Raw genomic sequence first — 24143 nt, forward strand, 5'->3', positions numbered from 1 at the left:
TGCTCGTGGGATGGGGAGCCCTCAGGTCGTGACCTCTGGGGGGCTGGGGAGCCCTAGGTCGTGACCTCTGGCGGGATGGGGAGCCCTAGGTCGTGACCTTTGGCGGGACGGGGAGTCCTCAGGTTGTGTCCGCTAGTGGGACGGGGAACCGGCACACCGAGGTGTGGCGCCTGCTCACAGATGGCTGGTGCCCGTGAAGATCCAGCGGTGCGGCACAGCACCACCCTGAGCCCGGGGCGTTAGTGGGGAAGGCACGCGTGGGCTGTGTCCAGCCTAACGCACTGGTTTGAAGTGATTTGGGGCCTTAGGTAACTGCTCTGAGTCTCAATTTCTTTGTCTGTGAGTGGCTGTGAGATGCTGACCTTTGGGGTTGTCGTCGGGATCAAACCAAGAGTCGTTTACTGAACGTCTGGCCATCAGTGAGGTGATGGCTGTGACTCGGGGCAGGGCCGGGGGCCCGGAGGGCTGTTCCCAGGCTACCATACGTTTGCAGACCTTGAGATGGGGGCGAGCCTGGGTTTCCACGGGGATCCAACACAACCGTGTGGTTCCTAAACTCTGAGAGCCTCTCCCACCTGTATCAGAGGGGATGCGGCTTCGGGGGCTGGGGAAGAGGATGCTCTGTAGCCCCGTGCACACCAGATGGTCCCCCTGTGAGCCCCGCACCTGAACTGTACCCGCGAGAGCCCTGCACCTGGACAGTCCCTCTGTGATCCCTGAGCCTGGACGGTACCCCGCTAAGGCCTGCACCTGGACGGTCCCCCTGTGAGCCCCGCGCCTGGATGGTCGCCCCAAGAGCATCACTCCTGGATGGTGGCCCCGTGAGCCCCGCACCTGGACGGTGGTAGCGTTGAGTAGTTTCAGCAGGAGCAGGACATCACCAGCCCGTGTAAGGATTCCTGAGCCCCATTGTTCTAAGTAGCCGTGAAATTCTGGCAAATATGGGTTTACAGACCCTAGTCCCTGAGCGCTGAGTCCGGAGGGCGCGGGGCTTGAACAGCCTGGCATCGAGCAGGAAGGGGAAGGTGTTACCCCTCTTTAGGGACGGGCAGACGGAGGCTGGGGGACCTCAGACACCCGAGGGCCCGTGCCCTCCCACAGGGCCCCCGGCTGCGAGGAGCACCCATCCTCCTGCTCAGTGGCCCCCAGCAAGAACTGCCCGGGGAAGGGGATGGCTTCGTGGGGGACGGCGTGCTGGTCCCCAAGCTGCTGTGGTCAGGTCCCGACCTCTCAGGCTGAACAGAGCATCGCTGTCATGTTTCTGCAGACGTCCTTCGTCACACACGGCACGAGGCCGCACAGACTAAGTCACGGAAGCAAGTGGTCGGATTGAGGGTAAAATGCCCACTTTTTAACCAGAGCGATTGGTGGATTGGACATGGCTTGCTTAACCAAATAACGTGATGCTGGGGGTAAAGCCACCCACTGGCATCAATGAGTGAAACGCTAAACACTAAAAAGTATCTTTGCTACGCCTCATCCTCTGCCGGTGGGTAAAGGAGTAAAGGAGTTTATTTCAAAATGTCAAAAATGAAGGGCCCCCGGGCGGCTCCGTACATTAAGCAACTGACTGTTGGTTTTCGGTCAGGTCATGACCTCAGGGTCTGGGGCCTGAGCTCAGGGCTCAGCAGGGCGCGTGCTTGGGATTCCCTCTCTCCCTCTGCTCTCCCCTCCACCCTTATAAATAAATATTAATAAAAAAATGTAAAAAACCCAGAAAAGGCAAAATGATGCCAAATTAGATGAGCCTTGATCTAAATCTGTTTTGTCCTGGTCACTGGCCGGTGGCACTAATCCCTCCACACCTCAGCTCCTAAAACATGGAGCCCTGAGCAAAGCTGCCAGACACAGGTGCTGGGGGGTGGAGGGGACGGGCCCTGAGCCTCCCTGGGGAGCCCTCATCCTGAGCAGGTGCACAGGTGCTGGGGAATGGACGGGACTGGCCCTGAGCCCCGCAGGGAGCCCTTGTCCTGAGCAGGTGCACAGGTGCTGGGGGGATGGAGGGGACCAGCCCTGAGCCCCACAGGGAGCCCTTGTCCTGAGCAGGTGCACAGGTGCTGGGGGGATGGAGGGGACCGGCCCTGAGCCTCGCAGGGAGCCCCCATCCTGAGCAGGTGCACAGGTGCTGGGGGATGGAGGAGATGGGCTCTGAGCTTCCGCGGGGAACCCCCATCCTGAGCAGGCGCACAGGGGCTGGGGAATGGAGGGGACCGGCCCTGAGCCTCTGCGGGAACCCCCCGTCCTGAGCAGGTGCACAGGTGCTGGGGGGATGGAGGGGACCAGCCCTGAGCCCCGCAGGGAGCCCCTGTCCTGAGCAGGTGCACAGGTGCTGGGGGATGGAGGGGACCGGCCCTGAGCCTCCGCGGGAACCCCCCGTCCTGAGCAGGGTCTCAGCGGCAGGCTGGCATAGACGGCGGGCGGTCTGGGGGCGTCTCGGGGACCTGGTCCAGTGCAGTGTGCGCAGCGGGCCACAGTGCCTACCGGGGGCAGCGGGAAGCCGCTGTACAGGATGTGGGGGTTCCACCCTCTGGGCTCACTGATGCCGTCTTCGTAGGCGGGCGGCAGCCACCTCGCCAGCGCTGTGTTGGAGGCTCCCCACCTGGGGTGGTCTCTGTGGAAATAAACGTGACACGTTCAATCACAAAATACCCTGTATTTGTAAAAAAACAAAAAAAAAAAGCAAAAAACAAAAAACAAAAAAACTGATAGATGCATTCGAATGGAAATATCAGTGCAACGCATGAAAGAAATGCAAATTTTCTTATTGAAAAAAATTTGATATTTTTTAAAAATGGCTATTTGGGCATAAGATGGCCAGGGTACTCCCGTTCCCTGGCATTCATCAACCAGACCCGTGGGCACCCCCGGCAGTGGGCGTCCCTGTGGTGGCTGCAGGGTCTTTGCCGGGAACGGCGTCAGGCGGCCACTTTGGGGCGACGTGGGGACAAGTGCCCGGTGCGGGAGGTCACGTGGCCGGGGGGCGAGAGCTGGCAGAGATCGGGACCCAGACTCAGTAATCAGCCTGCGCATCGAGGTGCAGGCACTCGGGACACCGATGTAGCCAAGTCAGCAGGATCGTGACGAGGTGAACGGTCTCTTACAGGTTTTGGAGTTTTCAGAAATATAAATATTCATATGCTCGTTGCTTTGCTCTGACCGAAGTCGTCGTCGCTATTAAGGACAGCGTGTTCATGGATCCTTCTTACGTACGGGACCGATTTCGACGCGGTGCTGAGGGCTGAAGGGAACCGGGTGCCCCCCAGGGCGTCGCCGGTCTGGGCCTCGGAGACTCGCCGCGTTTGAAGGGGACACTCGGTCCTGGCGTCAGGGACTGACTGAGCGGTCGGCGCCCCGCGGCCCTGGACTGACCGCCGTGTCCCTGGCGGCCGCTGCCCCGACCGGGAGCCTGTGGGGGGGCTCGGCGGCAGTAGCGACAGGCATGTGCGCGTCTACAGGGCCCGCAGGGCCTCGTTCTACTATCGACCCGCTGTTGACTCCAGGACACCGAAGTGGCTCGATTTGCAGAACAAGGGGCGGGATGGGTCCGCGTGGACGCGGGCATGCGCTTGAACACAGGGTCCGGCTCCTTATGGGTTCACCGTGACTGACAGTCCAGGACGTGCCGCCCGGGGGAGGCACAGCGTCACCCAATTAAAACCAACAAGACGCTCGCTTCACCGCGTGGTGAGTGTTTTGCTGATGGACGTTGATCGTCCAGGAGCTTCCAGGGCGTCGCGAGAGCCCCGGGGCACCTGCCCATGTCCGTGGGTCCTCAGCCGGGGCGGGACCCTGCCCGCGGGGCCCCGGGAGGGAGTGCGGCCGTGCTGGGACGGCGACAGTGCCGGCGGGGTCACTGGCTGTCACAGGGCCGCCGCAGCCCGGCGTGGCCGACGTCACTCATGCGTCACTGGCCCTGCCCGCCGTGGGATCCCCGGTCCTCTGCGCATCATGGGTTGTGAGGCTCGGGGGCTTGGCCGCGTTGGGGAAATGGTCACAAGCTGACCTGGGTGAGCAGACGGGAGCATCTCTGGCGGAGACGTTACCAGGGCCGCGGCGCCTCCAAATCGCTGTGATGAGCTGAACGTGCCAGCACCCCGTCCGAGGCTCAGGCACCCCGGATGCCCTGACGTCCCGGGTCCGAAAGACAGAGGCAGGTCTTCCCGCCTGTCCGAGCTGGAGGCTGGAGGCTGGGAGGCTGCAGTCAGTGTCTTCCTGGCCATGGCAGCGGGGGTGGGGTGGGGGTGGGGGAGGGGGCAGGGGGCACACGCTCTCGAGGTGTCTTGAGGTGTCACCTGGTGTCACATCCTGGGGGGCCCTCATGGAGCTCTGACCTCTGAGTGACAACCTTTCCCACGTGGCTCCACCGTGCCTGATGCTCTGTCGTCGGTCCGAGGTGTGAGAAAGCTCAGTGCACGGCGCGGGGGCCTCTGGCTGGAGCTCCTACCGGAGGTGCCGAAGCCCCGAGAGGGCGGGATCCACGTGGGTGGACGCCCGGGCCCCAGGACGTGCCTTCCCATCACGGGTGTGGGGTCGATACCAAAACCCCTGAAGCCTCACCCGTCTGGCGACGCTTGTTCCCGTGTTGGGCCCCACATGTCCCATCCAAGCAGCAGCAGCAGCGACACACGCGCTTCCTCAGAGGGTCAGGCTCCCCGGGCCGGGGTGGCCGCGGCCCCGTACGGGTCCTGTGTGGTTTCGGCTCTTGTTCCAATTCAAGTTCAGGGTTCGTCCACCACCATCCCCGACCTCGTGCTCCGGGCAGCCGGCCTGTCCTGTCCAGTGGCCGCCGGTTCAAGCAGTGTCAGCGCAGCCCCGGGGGCGCCGCTCTGTGAAGGATGCTCGGCGCGGGAGCCGCGAGCACCTGTGGCTGGGAGCACCCAGGTGCCCGGAGAGAAAGGGGCGAGCGCATGTGCACCCTCACCTGCTCACGCTCAGAAGGCGGAGCCCATGTTTAATTTGGGTTTTGACAATTGTTTCGACGAGTGAACCTGAGAATTACGTTGTCACGGAATTACACCCTGACGCCCGGCGTCCCCGGGGCCCATAACTCAGGAGCAGACGTCAGACGTTGCCTTCGGGCGGGTCCCTCCATCTGCAAACTCCGGGGTTGGAGGCCAGATTCTCCGGCGAGGGGGCTCCGTGCAGAATCACCGGGTAGTGGGGTCACGTCCCGCAGCCGCGAGGTGTCCCCAGTGTCGGGGAATGGCAGGCCGGGGAATGGACCCGCTGACGGGCCGCGTCTCCGTCGCCGCGTCGATGCCAACGGCGTCTGGGTCTCCATCCGTGCGGTGGGCGGCGGTGGGCGCGGGCGGGGCTGGCGGGCCGTCGTCGATGACCCAACGTAAGCCCGGGCCGCAATAATTCTGTGCGATTTGGAGAAGCAGCCGTGGCCGCGCATGGTGGGTCACAGCTGCCGCCCGGCGGGAGCCTCCCCGCGGCCTCAGCGGTCACGCTCACGGCCTGTGGCGAAGCCTCGGGCCACGAACCAAGAGGTCAGATCCCGTCCGGTCATCCCGCGGTGACGTCCCTTCCGGTGTCGCGGTCGAGGGCTGCAGGCAGACACCAGTACCGGACACACTGCGCCAGGTAAGCGCCGTCGCCCTTCGTGGAGGCAGAAACGGCCCAGATGGCCGAGAGCCACCGGGTGGTCACTGCCCCGTCCTGCGGCCCGACCCGACGGCACCGCTCACCTAACACCCCGCTCCCCGTATCTGGAGACCGGGTTTGCTCCCAGGGACGACGGCGGCGTGCTGCCCACACGCTCATGCGCGGATGAGGGAAACCGAGGCCCCACAGAGGACCAGGCTCCCGAGCGCAGAGCAGGGCCCCGCGTCCACGGGCGCCGTCCCCGCTCCCACGCCAGCAGCCCTCGCAGTGCCGATCACGTCACGCGAACAGGACTGCCGGCGGGACAGCCTCCTTGCCGCTGCCGCTAATGCCTCGTGTGATGTGTCCAGCCGCCGGACAGTCTCGGTGAGCGAAGGCCAGGCCGCACCCCACGGGACACCCGGCCCGCGCGCCCCTGCGGGAAAGCTAGTAGAAGTGAGGAGCTTCTAGGTCCAGCCCTCGGGAACTCAGAATTCACGCAGCGGGGCCCTGAGCGCATGTGGCCTAGAGACGGTCGCGCGGCCGGGAGGCAGGACCCGAGCCCGAGCCGGCGGCACCACGACGGATGAGAGTTGAGGGGAGCAGGAAACAGGCCACTGTGCGTCCACCTTCCGTCCAGGAGAGACAGGGACCCGTGGGCAGGCCCCAGGGAGTAAGGGACCAACGGCGCTGACGCTTTAGTGAAAAACAGGGAGCGCGTGGCGGCGGAACTACCCGCACATCCGAGCCCGGAGCCCGGAAACCGCGTAGGGGAGTCCGGCCGCTGCGGGGCCTGGGAAGATGGACGGACGGACGGACGGCCTGCGTCCTGCTCACCCCAGACGTGCCCTCCAGCCCGAAGTCCGAGCCAGCCACGCGGGGGCAGCCACAACCATCCAGGGGCGCAGAACACGCGTCAGGAGGACACCAGCCTGCCTGTCGTCCCCCTCCCTGCACAACCGCCGTCGGACGACCCCGCGGAGTGGGCTGGACCCGGGCAGTGAGAGCACATGCACGCCGACGGGTGGCACGGACCCGCCTCCGGGAACTGCCCTGCGCGGGGTGTCCCGTGTGCCCTGGGGACGCCCGCGCTGCACAGCCTGTCCCTCGGGCACACCCAGCGCCATTGGGGGGCAGAGGCTGGCGGAGGAGCCTGTGGCGACAGGAGAGGTCCTGGATGGGGCACAGGGGCCTGGGGATGCCCACGGGTGGACAGAAGCCCAGGGGACACCCACGTGTGGGGTGACAGGGGCCTGGGGTACACCCATGGGGGGGATACAGGGGCCTCGGGGATGCCCACAGGTGGACAGGAGCCCAGGGGATGCCCAGAGGTGGGGTGACAGGGGCCTGGGGGACACCCATGGGTGGGGGACAGGGGCCCAGGGGACACCCACGTGTGGGGTGACAGGGGCCCGGGGTACGCCCATGGGGGGGTACAGGGGCCTGGGGGACACCCAGAGGTGGGGTGATAGGGGCCTGAGGGACACCCAGAGGTGGGGAACAGGGGCCTGGGGACGCCCATGGGTGGACAGGAGCCCAGGGGATGCCCAGAGATGGGATAACAGGGGCCTGGGGGACGCCCATGGGTGGGGACAGGGGCCTGGGTGCCCCCCAGAGGTGGAGAACAGGGACCTGGGGATGCCCACAGGTGGACAGGAGCCCAGAGGATGCCCAGAGGTGGGGGACAGGGGCCTGGGGGGCACCCAGAGGTGGGGTAACAGGAGCCTGGGGGATGTCCAGAGGTGGGGGACAGGGGCCTGGATGACAACCCTGGGTGGGGAGACAGGAGCCTGGGGGACACTCGTGGATGGGGTGGGGTGGCATCCAGGATGGCGTGGGGTGGCGTCCAGAATGGGGTGACATCAGTGGAGGGGTGGCTCCAGTGGATGCTCGTGGATGGGGTGGGGCGGTGTCCAGGGGACACTGGTGGATGGTGTGGCTCCAGGGGACGCCCGTGGACTGGCCGTGTGAGGGGGCCCAGGGTGCTGAGAAGCGGGAGGAGACCCCCCCAGGGCCCGCAGCCCCTCCGGGTGGCCTCTAACCCCGCTGCCCCCGAAGCGGAGCGAAGCCGGAGTGCACCCACCTGTTGTTGCAGGCGCCCGTGATGAGCCGGTACTTGCGGGCCAGGCAGGTGTCCGGGCACCTGGGGGGCAGCATGTGGGGCCGACACCCGGACGCGTTGGCAATCGTGTCCAGCACGGCTTCGGGCAGCGTGTCTAGGGGAGCACCACGCGCGTCATCCCCGTTGGCAGCGGCCAACCTCCCCGCTGCCTCCCTCGGCCGACCTCTGCGCTGGGCACGCGCGTGGGCCCGGTCGCTCCCCACGGGGCCCGGCTTCTCCTTCAGGCCGCGGCTCATCAACCCGCGCCTCCCGCTGCAGAGACGGGCTGACAGGCGACGGCGGCTCCGCGACCCGCGGCGAAGAAGCCAGAGCTCGGGGCGTGGAGCCGCCGGTGACTGTTGTGCAGCAGGTGCCATCCGCTGGCCCGACGCCGCCGAGCCCCTGCCGACCCGGGGCCCCATGTCCTCGCCCCCACCCGGCGCCCCAGGTCTTCGCCCCAACGCCTCCACGTCCTCACCCGACCTTCAGCTTCCCTCCATCCTCGCCCTGACCCCCGATGCCCCCGCATCCTCACCCTGACCCCCAATGCCCCTGTGTCTTTGCCCTGACCCCCAGCTGCCCCCCATCCTTGCCCTGACCCCCAGATGATCCCATCCTCGCCCCGACCTGGTGCCCCCACATCCTCACCCCGACCCCCAACTGCCCCTCATTCTCAACCCGACCCGCTGCCCCCACGTGACTGCGCCTCCTAAACGAGCTCCTGCAAACCCCCACCTTCCGTCCGGGCCGCGCCAACACCCCCACACTCTCTGATGCCAGGACGGGGCTGCCTGGGGGCTTGAGCCGTTTCCCCACGTCCGGAGGGGGCTGCAGGACCTCCCAGGGGAACCCAGACACCTTCCCTTGGCCATGCTGTCCTGGGTCGAGGCCCTGGGGCCTGCCCCTCGGGGCGCTTACCGGTGAGAGGCCAAGATCGCCCCAGCTTCCCATAGACCCGTGTCCTCACGGCCTGCACGGAAGCTTCCATGATCTCCGCCGCTCGGGAGACGGCTCGGCTGGTCGGCTCGGGGAGTTTGGAAAAAGACAGAAGCTGCGACGGGGAAGGGAGCCCCCTTTTGCTGAGGTCTCTATGGCACAAGGGGGGACATAAAGTGGGTCACTCAGAAGCAACCGCTAAGCTCTCGAGCGGACTGTGGGGGCAGGAGCCGGGGAGCAGCACCGAGCACCGTGCGGGTTGGAGGGTGGGCGTCCCCGGACCCGAGCACGGGGCCAGCGGGAGATAAACCTCCTCGCCAAAGTCCAGGTGGATGCCCTCGTCGTGCTTCCCCGGGGACTGGGGCCCTGGGTGCATGCACCCCGTCGAGGGCCCCGGGCCAGCCAGTGCTCCCAGCCCAGCTCCTCCCCTCCAGCCAGAGCATCACCCCCAAGGGCGAACACGGCAACAAACCTGCTGTGGGAGAGCCCAGACGGCCCGGGGGGGGGGGGGGTCGACCTGCACGGTCCCCGGGCTCTCACGTATCACCTCAGCCCAGGCCCAGGTCGCCGTCTGCCCCTGACCCGGGACCCAACACGTCCCCACCACTGCCTGCACCCAGACCCCAGGACGCTCCCACCACTGCCTGCACCCAGACCCCAGGATGCTCCACCACTGCCTGCACCCAGACCCCAGGACACTCCCACCACCGCCTGCAGCCAGACCCCAGGACCCTCCCCACCACCACCTGCACCCAGATCCCAGGACCCTCCCCCCACCACCTGAACCCGGACACCAGGACCCTCCCACTACTGCCTGCAGCCAGCACCTTCCTGCCCCTGATGGGTTGGTGACCCTTGTCACTGTCTGGGGTACGTGGGGTCATAGTCCTGAGCATGTGGGTCCTGGCCGTGGGCACGGGGGTCCCATGGCCAATTCATGCACCTTCCTCCTTGAGTCTGCAGCTGCTCCCTCCGGGTCCTCCCCCCCCATCTTCTCTCCTCCTGCTCCCGTCTGTCAGCCTCCCTGTGCGTCCGTCTCTCTCTCTCCCAAGCAGCAGGACCACGGCCGCTCCCTCCTCCAGCAGAGGACCCGTGGCGGCTGGGGCGACGCCTGCATCAGGTCACGGGGGTCATGCGCTTGGGGAATGAAGACCTTAGAGGCGCTTGATCCTTCCAGTCCCACCAGGCACCCACAGATGGGACTTTTCTCCTGGTTTTAGTAGAATTCACGAGAGCCGCCGGGCACCCAGCGCAGGGACCGCGGCTTTAGCCTAGGATGTGCTTTGGAAGCCTTTCAGGGATCAGGATAAAAAATACTGAGAAGTGGTCTCGTTTGGAGGACTCGGGTTGCGCGTTTCATTGTTTCACAGGCCAAGTGAGCGAGCACGGAAGTGTCGGCGGATCCTCGCTGCCGTGGAATGACTTCCTGGAACACGCCGATGCTTTCCCTGGTTAGTGAGCAAGGAGCAAACGGCCGTTAGCTCGCCGACCGTAACCGGGAGGCGGCGACGGGTCAGGGGTCTTTCTCGGCGTTTCGAGTGGGAAGAGCGGCTGGGGGACGGGGGTCAGGGTGTCGCGGGCCACGACGGAGGCTGCGGGGGGTGGCCCGGCGGCTCCCGGACATGATGTGCGAGCGCCGAGTGGTGCCAACCGCCCCCCTCTATCCTGCGAGCCGGCGCCCAGCCCCCGCCGTGCAGACCCTGGACCCGTGGGGCTGACCTGCCCCCTGCACCCCCCCCCCCGGTCCCTGTTCTTCCAACAAGCGCGGAGGCCGCTGGCTTCACCCGCGCAAACGCTGCCTCCCCTCCGAGCATGTTTCCGGTTCCTGCGTGTCCTGGATCCGAATCCCCAAGGACCCCAGGTGCAGCCGCAGGGACTTCCCGTTGGACGCTGGTCCTAGAAGACTTTTGAAGAAACATCTAGAAGCCACCTCAGAAGACCTCGCCGATGACGTCCGTGATTGGTTTCGTCGTCGTGGCGTTTCCATGGAGCCTCCCCACAAATCAAGGGGGTAAAAGGAATCCGGGCCCCAGTTCCAGGGCGCAGGGAGGAGGGAGACGGACAGCCTTCCTTCCCTGGGACGTGGCCGGCCCGGGCAGCCCCAGGGACCCGGTCCTTGGTCCTCAGAGCGCAACAGCCAAATGAGCCTTGGGAGGACACTGAGACGGCGGCTGCCTCCCCGTGCACCTGTGACGCCTGAGGGTGCAGGTCCCCTCAGGCCCAGGGAGGAGCCGTTGGCCCTGAGGCAGGCCCCACGGCCCGGCTTGTGCAGCGGGAGGTCCCTGGAAAAAAAGCATCTCACCTGCAGCCTGGGGTCATGGGGCAGCCGCTGACACGTGGATGTGCCCCCGCCCTGGTGCTCAGACCCACGGAAGCCGTGACCCGGGGACAGGCGCGTGGGAAAGCCTGCGGAGGGTGGGGCGGTGTGCGCACGGGGGCAGACGCCGCTGGGGACAATCCCCTGGAGCTCTGGGCTGCTTCTTGACACCTTGTGGGGCAAAGGATGCTCCCTCTTTTTTCCCCGTCCACCTTCACAGGGACGCTTAGGAAAGGGGCAGCTTTGGGGACACCCGGCGGGCTCAGGGTCCTGCTCTCAGGGTCATAAGTTCAATCCCTACGTTGGGCGTGGAGTCTGCTTAAAGGGGGGCAGCGTCGGAAGGCGGAGGTGGTGTCTCCCCTGCAAAACGGTCCAGCGTAGCACAGACAGCGTCCCACCGTCCTGTCCAGGGCAGGGGCCGGGGGTGGGGGGCGCGCCCAGGGCACGGCGGGAGCTTTAGAAGAGCAGGTGACGCTGGGTGGGGGGCCTCATCTTGGTGACTTTAGGGTGCTGCCTCCATCGTAGGTCCAGGGACGCAGACTTGGAATTGCCGGCGACGGGGTCAACAGTGAGACTGTGGGAGAGCGCCACCTCCATCCCCAGACTGGACAAACCCACAGGTACGGCAGCCAGAGCCCCCGAGCCGCCGCCGCAACGGCGGGGCACACGCGGAAGCCCCGGGGAGTCCGGTGAGCGAAGGACGTGCCTGCTTCACGGACAAAGTGCGGGGCCTCGAGCTCGGGGCATCTAGGGAGGGAGGGGCCTCGGGCCGCACGGACCCTGCAGGTCCCCCTGAGGTGACAGCGTGACGCCTCCGTCCCCAGCGCCTCTACCATCAGCACGGGGCGCGGTGGGCTGGCCGCTGGCCTGTCCACAAAAGCGCAGACCCCCCGCCGTCTTGACACGGGCAGGGCCTCGTCTGTTTTCCCACCGGCACAGCGAGCGGGGACGGCGCGTCACGGCGCCTACTCTGCGTATCGTGATGAGAAAGCCGGTTTCTTCTCCAGCTGCAAAGTCATTAGATTTGTTTCGAGGCGTAAAAATATTTCATGATTAACATGTTTTAGGGCCCCTGGGTGGCTCGGCGGTGGAGCATCTGCCTCCGGCTCAGGGCGTGACCCCAGGGTCCCGGGATCGAGTCCCCATCGGGCTTCCTGCACGGAGCCTGCGTCTCTCTCGGCCCGGGTCTCTGCCTCTCTCTGGGTCTCTTGTGAATAAATAAATAAAATCTTTAAAATTTTTCCTGCAAGCTGATGCTTCACCAGCTGGTCGAGCGCCGTACGTGTCTGGTGATCTGCAGCGTGCCCGTCCTCAGGGGCAGGTGCCGCGTGCGTGTGTGCAGAGGGGGCGTGAAGCGCGGCCCATCCCTGCGGGCCTGGCACCCGGCGCACAGCTGCGTGGACTGCAGACGGCATTGGCTCAAGAAACAGAGTTTGAGTGAGTCAAGCATGATTCGAGGGTCCTCCAAAAGCAGATCTTTCCCATAAAATGCCCCCGCTGAGTCCCACACGCTCCCAGCACGCAGTCCATCCTCGGGGACGCGAGCCCGTCCCCCACGACCGTCCCCCACGACCGTCCCCGTTCTTCAGGGTAACCTGACACGGCACCGCTCCCGCGAAGGCACGAGAAACACAGTGTCTCTCTCTTTCCCGTGTGGACTCAAGCGCTTAGAAGACAAGTAAAAACTGGCTTGCAGCCAAGATGGACAGCAGGGGATTTTTTGGGCGAAATAATGGCAATTTGGAAAGAATCCACTCTGCCTTGTGACCCGTTGTGAGAGCTTATGTGGTTATGAGTCAACAGCCGACGAGATGAGCTTGAGGCTAAGACCTGCTCCTTGTCGCTTCTACGACATCTCCTGTGACCACAGTCCCTTAGTATTGATGTCGTCATGCATTTAAAACCAAGGTGCTGGGGATCCCTGGGTGGCGTAGGGGTTTAGCGCCTGCCTTTGGCCCAGGGCACGATCCTGGAGACCCGGGATCGAGTCCCACATCGGGCTCCCTGCATGGGGCTTGCTTCTCCCTCTGCCTGTGTCTCTGCCTCGCTCTCTCTCTCTCTGTGTGACTATCATAAATAAAAAATAAAAAAAAAAAATAAAACCAAGGTGCTTCTCAAGGACTTGGAGCAGAAGGACAGGTGGACTTGGTCCTGCAGCGAACGCCCGCGTGAGGCTGTGTCCAGCCCACCCCGCTCTGGCCTCCCGGCTCCTCCTCTCTGCCCCCAGGAGAGCAGCCTGCCTGCAGCTGGGACCCCCGCCTGCCGCCTGGACTCCCACCTGCTGCTACCTGGACCCCCACCTACCGCATGGAACCCTGCCTGCCACCTGGACCCCCACCTGCTCCCTGGAACCCTGCCTGCCACCAGAATACCCCACCTGCTGCCTAGACTCTTTACCTGCTGCCTGGAACCCTGCCTGCCACCTGGACCCCCTCCTGCCACCTGAACCCCCACCTGCTACCTGGAACTGTGCCTGCCACCAGAACACCCCACCTGCCGCCTGGAACCCTACCTGCCACCAGGATCCCCCACCTACTGCCTAGACTCTTCACCTGCTGCCTGGACCCCCCCCGCCGCCACCTGGAACCCCCACCTGCCGCCTGGAACCCCCTGCCTGCCGCCGAGAACCCCTGCCTGCTGCTGGGACCCCCTGCATGCTATCTGGACCCCTGCCTACTGCCTGGATCCTCACCGGGCACTGGGACCCCCCACCTGCCGTCTGGACCCTCTGCCTGCCACCGGGACCCCCCACCTGCCACCTGGACCCTCACCTGCTGCCTGGACCCCTGCCAGCCACTGGGACCCCCGCCAGCCCCTGGGACCCTCGCCTACTGCCTGGACTCCCACCAGGCACTGGGACGCCCAGCCAGCCGCCTGGACCCCCGCCTGCCTCCAGGACTGCAGTGCCGAGTCCTGGCAAGATCACCCTGCTTTGCTCTGTGCCTCGTTCTTTGAGGACCTTGCCACGGACCAGGGAGGTGAGCTCCTCCTTGGGAGACTGGAGATGGGGCCTGGCAGTGGACGGCGCACGGGGCCAGCCCTGTCCCGGCCCGGGACTCCGCAGCCCTGCCCCGGCCACACCCGGCCCCCCCCGGCCCCGCCCGGCCCCGCGGGAAGGCCTACCTCCTCACGGTGTGCTGGATGGCGCCGTCCACCACGCGCCGGCTCTCCTCCACGACGCCAAGGACACTGGCCTCTCCGCTCTGTCCTGTGGGACAAGGTGCCACATGGAAGCAGGTTCGAGCGCATCACCCTCTACCACAGCCAGTGTCCCCCACGGGCTCCGGGGCCGTGTGCGGGGTCCTGACCCGGGTGCCCCGTGGGCCCTGTTTCCACGCATCCCAGGGGCGGGGCTCCCCCTGCAGAGCCGCCCGCCCGCCCAGACGCCCTCTGGTGACCCCGAGAGCCCTGAGTCCTGTTACCTGACCAGTGACGTGGTGAATTCATGATATTTCCCTGATTTAAGCTGTGCGTTTCACCAAGATGAATTACTCCCATACGGCAGCGGTTTCCAATGACAAGACTTGCATTTTATTTCACGCTGGAGCTGTTTACCAAGTCCTATGCCCCGAGCGCTCAGTCCCCGGGAACTTGGTACACTGAGGCCTAACCCCCAGCGCCCGTGTGAGCACAGTCCCAGGGTCCCCGTGCTGGCCTTGGGGATGAAAACGCGAGCCACGGGGGCCGCGCGGGGGCTCGGGAAATCCGTGGGAATCGCAGAGGCAACAGGCGCCCTGCCCACGGGACCCTGCGCCCGTGGGTCCGTGCAGCGGCTCTGGAGCCAAGCCCCCGGGAGCCCCCCGAGGCTGCACCGCCGGCCTGGTGCTCACGTCAGCTCCGCTGCCCGGGGATCGCTGGGACGGAGGCGGGAGGTGCTCCCGGCGTCAGGGGTGGCTCTGCTCCCCAGTGCCCGCCGCCAGCCCCCCGAGCGCCCCTCCTCAGGCCCGACCTGTGACCCCTTGGTGGCTCCCAGCCTCCCGGCCAGCAAGGCCCGGCGAGGACAAGCTCAGTGGCGGCCTTTCGTCCCTTCCTTCACCTTCCGGTGCTGACCTCCCCGCAGCCGCTCGGCCCGCGCTCACCTGCTCACCTGCCGCGGGGCTGGGAGGGCCTCCACCTGCGGCCTGGCCCGGTAGGCGGCGGCACCTGCGCCAGCCTCGTAGAGCAAACAGCTGCTAGGCCTGTGCCACGTGGGGCGGCTGCCAGGACCCCGGGGCCGTGGGGACCCTGCCGGGCCTCCCTGGGGCGCCGCGCTCGCTGTTGGCTGGAGCCCGTCCCCTTGGGGACAACTTCTTGGCCCTGTGCACCCTTCACCTTGGGTTCGGGTGCTCCCGGCTGCTCCTCCCAACACGCCGCGGGGTCCAGCACCGGGAAACGCACTTCAGTCCGTCCTCCCGCCTGTGTGCGCCTCCCGCGTGGCCTCCGGAAGGGCGGGCTCGAGCTTGTCCGCGTCGGGGTCTCCTCCCGATGGCAGACCGAGCGCTGGCTGTCGCTGGGCAGTGGCCAGGGCCAGTTAGCGGGTCTGCGGCACAGGCGACCCCGGACATTGGCGACCGTTAGTGGGTTGGGCCTCCCCTCCCCCCCCCTCCTCCAGTGTCTTCCGACCAAGCCTTTGCTGGCGTTTTCACATCAGCGGCACAGGCTTGCAGGTTATTCTTCAGAGCGTGTGTATGAAATATGTTCTGGTGCTGACAACCCTCGCCCAGGGAAACCTGATTCTCCAGCGTGACCGTCCCTGGCAGCATCTGCAGGAGCTGGGTCGGTGGGCTTTCGGGTTCAGGGCTGGCTCCAGCTTGGGAGGGGGTTCCCCACACCCCGCAGAGGCCCAGATTTCCGATTTCCACTCAGTCCTGCAGGATCTGCCTGGAGGTGGCATCACAGCCCAGGGCATGGGGGCCACGGGCCACAAGTCCCAGGACGGCAGCTGTGCCTGTGGCCCATGGCCACCCCCGGGGGGCTCCGAGGACCTGGTTCTTAGCCCCTTGACTCTGCAGAGTGGCCCGTGGAGCTCAGGAAACACTTGATCCACTAGCTTGCTCAAGGATGCAAGTCAGCAGCTGGAGGACAAATGTGTGGGGTGAGGTCCCCATGACGCTTGGGGCCAGCTCAGCGGGGGCGTTCTGTTCCCCAACCCGGACGTGCTCCAAGCCCCGTGCTTCTGGGATTGTAAAGGCTTCGTTACAGAGTCACGGTGACGAAGACACTGGCCATTGGTGCCGGGTCCACCCTCCAGCCTGTTCCTTCCCCAGAGGCGGGATTGGGGCCTCGAATCCCATGGTGGGTCCTGCGGCCACCAACCCCCACCCCGGGTCACCTGAGAGCTTTCCACGTTCTCCTTATTAATGTCAAAAAGGGATCCTATGGCCACTATCAGGGGAGACCCCGAGTGTTTAGGGGCCTGTGAGCAAGAAAGGGGAGCAGACTGTCTACACAGGAGACATCCGTCCTGGTGTCGGAGGACTGAGTATGTCCTGTGCGATCACGGCAGCGCAGACGGGACTCCTGAGATCCTCTGTCCTGCCTGGGGCGGCGGGCCCGCCCTTGCTTCCGCGTCCCGCACCCCCAGCGTCTCAGACCTGGCGACTCTGCACCTGCCCTCTCCCTTTTGGAGAGTTCCAGGGCGGGTCCGACCGGAGGACACCTGCCTTCCGAGACGGTCCCGGCTTCCCGGGGACATAATCGTGTACGTGTGGGCGGCTGGAGCCTGGGAGGCCGGGGGCCAGTAACCCCCGTGCTGCCCAAGGAAGCAAGTGGAGCGTTTCCGGAGTGCTCGTGACCAGCAGGGAAGGACAGGGGCGCCCGGACCTGCCTTCCGGGAGGCCGCACCCCGCGGAGACCCCCGCGTCGCTGCACCCTGACCTGGGACTGGTTTCGCTCCGAGCCCTGCGCCGGGGGCCGTCTTGACGGAGGTGGCTGGCCGAGACCCGATGGGCCGGAGGAGGTTGCCCCCTTCCCTGGCGCGGCACATCCTCGCCGCGGCTTGTTTGCAGCCTCCCGCGGGGCCTGCGGTGCCTCCCGTGGCTCCTGGGCGTCGGTTCTCCGTGGCAGCTGCAGCTTGTGGCGCACCTGCCGTGGGGGTGATGGTGCATTGGTCTCGACTCTGCACGGACGATGTGCACCCCCCCACCCTGTGCTGATGAACAGGACTTCTGTGGGGACCTCCACCGGTCTGCAGAGGGCACTCGCCCTCTCCTTAGGCTCGCGGGGCCATGCAGGTATTTTCAAGCAAAAATGGAATCTCCCAGGACGCCTGGGGGGCTCAGCGGTTGAGCATCTGCCTTTGGCTCAGGTCATGACCCCCCCGGGGGTCCCGGGATCGAGTCCCGCATCGGGCTCCCTGGATGGAGCCTGCTTCTCCTTCTGCCTGTGTCTCTGCCTCTCTCTCTGTGTCATGAGTAAATAAATACAATCTTGAAAAAAACCCTAAATCTCCCTCCACCACCAACTCATTCTTGCCCAGAACGTTCAGGTGCCGCCGTTTACTGCCCCCTGAGCTGCACCCACCTGGGTCCCACTCTGGAGCTGTACCTTAGTACGAGGGGGCCCCGGCCTCGCTCCTGCCCCCAAACTGCCGTAGGCCACAGCCTGACCCTCAGGTGTGCGTGTCCGGGACCTACATGTGTCCTTGACCGCGTGTCAGCCGGTCTGCGGTCCAGGGGTGGGGCTTCCATGGAAGGACCCAGAAAGACAGTGAGCTTGGACACAGCTGCACCTCTGGTCTCTGGGGCCCCCGGGGGTGACCGGACCCTGGACCCGGGCCTCTGGGCCCCCTTGGGTGGCGGTCCTCTTCCCGGCTGCCAGCCCGACGAAGACCCCACCCAGTCTGGTGATAAGAACCCGAACTCACGCAGAAGCACAGCAGCATCACTAGTTAACTCGGCTACAGTGAAATGTGACCAATGAAAATGATCTTTGAAGGTTTACCACCAGCGATCATGTCGTTTCTAAGCTGCTGTTAGCTGGTCGTCAACCGGAAAAAAATTATCCGTTATATTAATGAATGTAAACTGGGAGCACTAGGAGAGAAAATATATTTTCTAAGTAAGTAATTTGTAACGTAAGCAGTTAATAAGCCAGCTTCCAAAATATGGCAGTTGGCAATAAAATACCCCGGAGCGCAGCGTTCTGGTCAGACGGGGCATTGTGCGTCACTTATACACGTATTCCGGGTTTAAGCAGGAAGAAAATCCAACTCTGGGAGACGGGGCAATAACAGAGTATCGCTCTAGCGACGCTGCAGAGACCACATGTCCCGGTTTTTTTAAACTGTGATTCCTGAATCTAAAAATGTGCTGCAGGCAGGCGGCGACGGTCAGATGAACGGCTCCGATGCATGACCACTTGGTCACGTTTGCCACCCGACTTCTAGCTTTGCTAGTTTGTGGTTTTTATGGAAGGAATGAAGTAAGAGGACCAACTCCTTCACTGGCAACACGTCTGCTGGACAGCCACGGTGCGGGCGGCTGGGGTGGGCTCTCAGCCCCGTCTGTCACCCAGGACTCTGCTTCCAGAACATGCATCATTCACAGGAAATGCGTCTACGGCAAAGGCATAAGCAATTTCTCCCAAAGAAATGTTTTTTTTAGATATTCAGCAGGTAATACAGGGATTCTCAATGATCAGAGGACGCGTGGGGTTGTGCTGGGGTCCCCCGACTCCCCCGACGGCGACCGTGGACAGTGACCTCGTCGAGGGTCGATGGTCACAGACCTAGTTGTTACTCACCCCACAGGAGGTCCCGGCCTCCGAGGAAGAAGGGGAGGAGGCCGCGCGCGAGGGCCACCAGCAGCGTGACGCCCAGGACGGCGAGTGCTCTCCCCCGCCAGGCGGAGCCGGCGGGGACCAGGCCGACCATCGGGGCAGCGTGCTCGGGGCGGCTGTTCCGGGAACTCGGTCGTCAGCTGGACGCTCTCTCCTCGGCTCTTCCCTACTCGTCCCGACACCGGGCCCGACCCCACAGCTTGCGTCTGAAGCCCTGGGAGACTGGTCTCCTCCCGGACCGAGGGTGCGGCTGCGCGGGGCCGAGGCTGCCGCCCTATAAACCCTCCGGCGCCCACTCGAGCGTCAGGAGCCGCGGCGGCTCCGGGGCCTTGGGTCTGTGCCAGGCTGCCTGGTGCCGTCACAAGCCGGTGTCGCCTGAGCAGGTCCTCGAGAGGCGGAGCCCCGGCCCCGCGATGGAAGAAGGGGGGAGGGTGTGCGTGTAGAGGGGGAGAAGCCAGCAGGTCGCCCCTCGGATGCGGCCATTCCCGGTGGGCCGTGAGCCCGGGCGCCTGGGGTCTCGGTCCTGGGTCTGCGCAGCCAGCGGGCGCCTGTCCCGGGCTGGGCGGGCACGGACGCCGTGTGCAGGAAGCAGGGCTCCCGCCGACCTGGGGCCGGTCTGCATCGCGGGCCTGAGATGGGCCCAGGGCCCCTTGGCCGGTGGGGGCAGTGTTTCGGGGTGGGCCTCCTCTCCGGCCGCGGACTCAGCAGGAATGCGGTCAGCCTAGCTCGTGGCCGCGGGGCCTCCCTCCGGCTAACGATGCGCCGTCAGCCGGGCTTCCGTCGCCGAGGTCCTCACGGGTCCTCACGGACACGTAGACCCACCCTGAGGGGCAAGGAGCGGCAGGGATCCAGCAATGTCACATCCGAACCCGGAGCCCGGGACTCGGCACACAAGATGGGGTGACGGGCCTCGAGGTGGCAAGGGGACAGGCCCCCCGCGGGACGGAGGCCACAGGCCTGGGGGCGGCGGCAGGGGCCGGAGGGCTGGGACCACGACCACGCAGGTGCCCCGGAGCCGGAAGGAGCGAGGGACAGACTCTCCCCCGGGGCCCCAGAAGGAACCAGCCCTGCGGCCCGGATCTGCTTCCCTGCGGCGCCCTCAGCTTGGACCTGCAGGACCCCGGGGACTAGGTCTGTGCTGGCCGAGGCTCGGAGCGCGTGCTGGTTTGTGGCAGGGGCATGCGTGTGGACGGGCGGTGGCGGTCGGGCACGCCTGGGGACTGAGGAGGGCGGCGTTCAGAGCCTGAGCCGGACCGTCGCTGGCTCACCCCGCCCCTCCGTCACGGTGACAGCGGGAAGCCCCGCGTCGATGGGGCCTGGGGAGGGGGACGCACACCCGTGGGAGGCTCGATCACCCCAACCCATCTACACAGCCGTTCTGCAGCATTTCTTAGGCGACGTCCTCACCTCCGGCCCAGCATCAACTGCAGAAATAATCTGTCAGCTAGAAATACACATATTTAGCTGTTACTTTGTGAGTTTCTTCCAAGATCCACTGAGCCCAATAAGGGTGCGGCCAGAAAGCAAGGAAGACGCGCGGCATGGAGGGGTCGAGGGATGCAAGGGGCCAAGGCCCAGGACGGCAGCGCATCTGTTTCTAGAGACTTTGGCAGGAAGGTTCTCCAGGGAAGAGCCTCTGGGGGAAGATGCAAGGACGCAGCACGCCGGGAGTGGGAGGGCAGGGAGGGCAGGAGGTCCAGGTGGGGAGGTGGTCCAGGTGGGGTGGGTGGGGTGGGTGGGGCGGGTGGGGCAGGAGGTCCAGGGGGGCAGGAGGTCCAGGTGGGGCAGGTGGTCCAGGTGGGGCGGGAGGGGCAGTAGGTCCAGGTGGCGCAGGTGGGGCAGCCTGTGCGGAAAAGCCCAGAGTTCTACAAGGAAGTGGCGCCGTAAGCATCCTGCAAGCATCACAGGCTCTGCGGGGAGGCAGCCAGGGCCTGGGGGGAACGGGGGGAACGGCGAGCGTGGGAAGGACGCCAGGTGCTCCCAGAGAAGGACGACAGGAGGAGGAACGTGACGGGAAGGAATAGATTTCTTCTTCCACCAAGACAAAGGTGGACAAGAAGTTCCAGCGGAAACAAGGAAATTCAGGGTAGAATCCAAAGCGGCGAAGCGCGGTGGGATGTCCGGGGCGTCGGGGCCTCACAGACGGCAACATGTCCCCACACTCGGGCTGAGCACCGAGCACCGAGCACCCAGGCAGCCCTGGGGTCCCGGCCCCGCACGAGTCAAGAGCAGGGTTCCCGCGGGACTACGTGGCTGTTCCTTTTTCCACCAGTGGAGCTTGCACCGCACGACTCGGCTCCTGGAAGCATCCCCGGCCCTGCGTTAGAGGACGCCCTCCGCCCGGGGTTGGGGTGGTCCCAGGACCACGGCGTCGCGGGCAGGGGTCCAGCCAAGAGCCACCGGGTGCTGGCTCCCCCCGAATCCTTCCAGAAACTTCCATCACAAGAGCCACTCACAGGCTCGGTGAGGCCAGGCGCCCTGCCCCAGGGTTGGCTCCCATCCACCTGCGGAATGGGGCACACACTCTCCTTTCCATGTCGTCACCGTGTTCCAGAACATTCTGTTTCTTCTAAGAAAATCTCTCCGAGGTCGTCGACCTTCCTGCAGACTTGTTGCTGACGTTGAGAGAGTGAAAATAACCACTTTGGAGGGTTGACCCAAGGAACTGCTTGTAAGAGGCTCTAGAAGCACGTTTCTGGGTCGCCTCCCGCCCCTGAGGACGGGCGGCGGGTGGGTGTGCGGGGAAGGCCCCGGCGAGGAGCGGGGCTGCGTCCCAGGGCGCGTGGACCACGAACAGGCCGCGGTGCAGGGTGCGTGTGCCAGCCGCGGTCTCAGGCCGTGTGACCTTCCTGGGTGCGAGGTGCCTGCTGTGCCCAGGCTCACGTGCCTCACGCTTGGGGAGTTCCTCCCGGAGCCACGTGTCCCCCACACTTCACTTCAAGTCAGCCGGCACCTGCCAGGTCTAGCAGGGAGAGGGCCCCGGCCCACGTGGATGGACTGACGTGGGGGGGGGGGGGCTGAGACCGAGTGCAGGAGGCTGGCCGTCGGGGCAGACAGGCCTGGCCTGGAAGAGCCGCAGGAACCCAGTCAGGCCCATGGGGGCTGACAAGGTCGAGCACCAGGGCACGACCTCCGGGTTTGGGTTTGGGGTTCCCCGTGGCGCAGGTGCAGCGGGTCTGGGCCTTTTCCCACCAGTGACATCGCAGTGGGGACTCCCCTGGGGCGGAGCCCCGTGGGCCCTGCTCTGGCCACATCCCGGGCTGGAGGCCCCTGCGCGGACAGGGCCCCTCCTCCCGCTGTGGGCCGCGGCTGCTGGGCCGCCAGCCTCGGAGCGACCGGAGCTCAGGCGAGTGAGCCCATCTCTACGGAACTCCCCGCAGGCTTCCTGGAGTTTCCACTCACACCAGCCCTGCTGCATCTGTCTGTCCAGAGCACCTGCCGCCTGCCTCCCTGACCCACGGCCACGCCCTGCCGCTGTGGCTCTCTGGGGGCCGAGCCCCCTGACTCTGCCCACTCTGGACAGTTTGCATTTCCCAATGCATGCCGAGCTTCTGAACGGGGCGCTGCCCTCGGGGAGGACCTCCCATGAGTCCCCGCAGGTCCCCAGCTGGGGCGGGGCCCCGGCAGTCTCCACCTGTCCTCGGCTCCCGCAGACACTTCCCTCCACCCTGGTGGCACCCGCAGCTCGCGTCGCAGAAGACGAGTCACATTCTTTCCGCCACTTGTGGGGCCCGGGCTTTGTAAGGTCCCTCCCTGGGGGGAAGCAGTGGGCCCTGCTCTGAGCCCTGGGGCACCGTGCCCGGGGCAGTGCGACTGCCCAGTGCTCGCCACGTCCCTGTGTCTGGGGGCCCAGCGCCCAGAAGGACGGACTTGGTTACGTGAGTTTTGTGCTCAGAATCTCGTAACTAGCAAGTGGTCCGAGTACGTGCTCAGTGAGCCTGCGGATGAGGAGGGGCCCTGCGGCGGCAGCACCTGCTCGGGACTCTGGGGCCGCCCTGGCTTCCCTGCGGCCACCAAGGTCCCCGTGAATGAACGCGGCCACGTTGCAATGAAGCTGCGTTTACAAAAACCGTCCCTGGACTGGACGTGGCCCACGCCTCGGGCTTTCCTGACCCCTGCTCTCGAGTAACTTCAAGTCACTCATTAATTAAAAAAAAAAAAAAAAAAACAGAGGCAAGCACCCAAATTATTTACATCCTGAGTTTGAAATCAGAGAGTATAAGCCAAGAGCGACTTTATTTTCCAAATAGAATACACGTAAGTGGGCGCCAGCAATCGCCCTAAATGCGGGGCTGCGGCGCTGGCTCCACCGTCCGGGCACCTGTGCGCTGAGCCCCCACTTTTCCTCTGGGGCGGGAGAGGCTGTGGGGCTCAGCTGCAGCACCTCCCTCAGGCCCAAGGACGCACGACCTGAAGCCAATGACGCAGGGCAGGGGCCTGATCTCGCCCCGTGTCAGCGTCTCTGGGTCGGGGCTGCGCTCCTACGAAGGCTCACAAAAGTCCTCGCCCGTGAACGAGTGGCCACGTGACAGCCCCCCAGAGCTCCCGGGGTGGAGGCTTGGCACGCGATCCTGGACCACGGTGGGGCGATTCCACGGACCGTGACGGGCAGCGGGTCTCACTCGGCAATCCGCCACCAGACCTCCGAGGGTGAGGAAGACTCTGGTCTGTGTGTGAGGGTAAGACGCAGCCAGAGACGTCTGCTGGCGCACGCAGGCCACCGCCTTCCCCCAACGACACACCGGGTAGTCTGGTTTTGCATTTGCTTTTGGTTCCACTTTTGTTTATTTTTAGAGCATTTTATTTTATTTATCTATTTATGAGACACACAGAGAGAGGCAGAGACACAGGCAGAGGGAGAAGCAGGCTCCATGCAGGGAGCCCGATGCAGGACTCGATCCCAGGACCCCGGGGTCGCGCCCTGAGCCAGAAGCAGATGCTCAACCACTGAGCCATCCGGGCTGCCCCCGGGTTCCAGTTTTAAAGGAAAAATTCATTACAAGAGAAAACTTTTGCTCAGGAAAATATATATTATTTAATATTCTCATTGCTGGTATAAATTTACTGTTAGGGACACATGAGAAAATGCTCTGCATCACTTACCATCAGGGAAATACAGATCACAACCACCATGAGATCCCACCTCACTCCAGTGAGAATGAGGACAATTAACAAGGCAGGAAACCACAAATGTTGGAGAGGATGCGGAGCAAGGGGAACCCTCTTATACTGTTGGTGGGAATGTGACCTGGTGCAGCCACTCTGGAAAACTGTGTGGAGGTTCCTCAAAGAGTTAAAAATAGACCTGCCCTAAGACCCAGCAATTGCACTGCTGGGGATTTACCCCAAAGATACAGATGCAGTGAAACGCCAGGACACCTGCACCCCGATGTTTCTAGCAGCAATGGCCACAATAGCCAAACTGTGGAAGGAGCCTCGGTGTCT

At 64.8% G+C, this 24143-nt stretch overlaps 1 protein-coding gene across 7 annotated transcripts in view; it reads right to left on the reverse strand.

Moving 5' to 3' along the window:
* The window catches only part of TPO (thyroid peroxidase), a 35866-nt gene extending 16685 nt beyond the window's left edge, over window positions 1-19181 (reverse strand). Inside the window, exons 1-5 of one of the 7 annotated variants that reach the window (XM_072771293.1) lie at window positions 18663-19181; window positions 14064-14148; window positions 8606-8775; window positions 7670-7802; window positions 2482-2611 (exon numbers count right to left, since the gene is read on the reverse strand). In XM_072771293.1, the coding sequence (XP_072627394.1) occupies window positions 2482-2611; window positions 7670-7802; window positions 8606-8775; window positions 14064-14148; window positions 18663-18792 (648 nt within the window). In that variant the 5' untranslated portion in view covers window positions 18793-19181. Of the gene's footprint in view, window positions 1-2481; window positions 2612-7669; window positions 7803-8605; window positions 8776-9450; window positions 10072-14063; window positions 14149-14362; window positions 14830-18662 lie in introns of those variants that run through there. The other 6 variants (XM_072771290.1, XM_072771291.1, XM_072771296.1 and 3 more) reach the window with 6 other exon arrangements.
* Between the last annotated feature and the right edge of the window lie 4962 nt (window positions 19182-24143).

This window comes from Canis lupus, chromosome 12, assembly GCF_048164855.1.
Source record: "Canis lupus baileyi chromosome 12, mCanLup2.hap1, whole genome shotgun sequence".
In the NCBI taxonomy this organism is placed as follows: domain Eukaryota; kingdom Metazoa; phylum Chordata; class Mammalia; order Carnivora; family Canidae; genus Canis; species Canis lupus.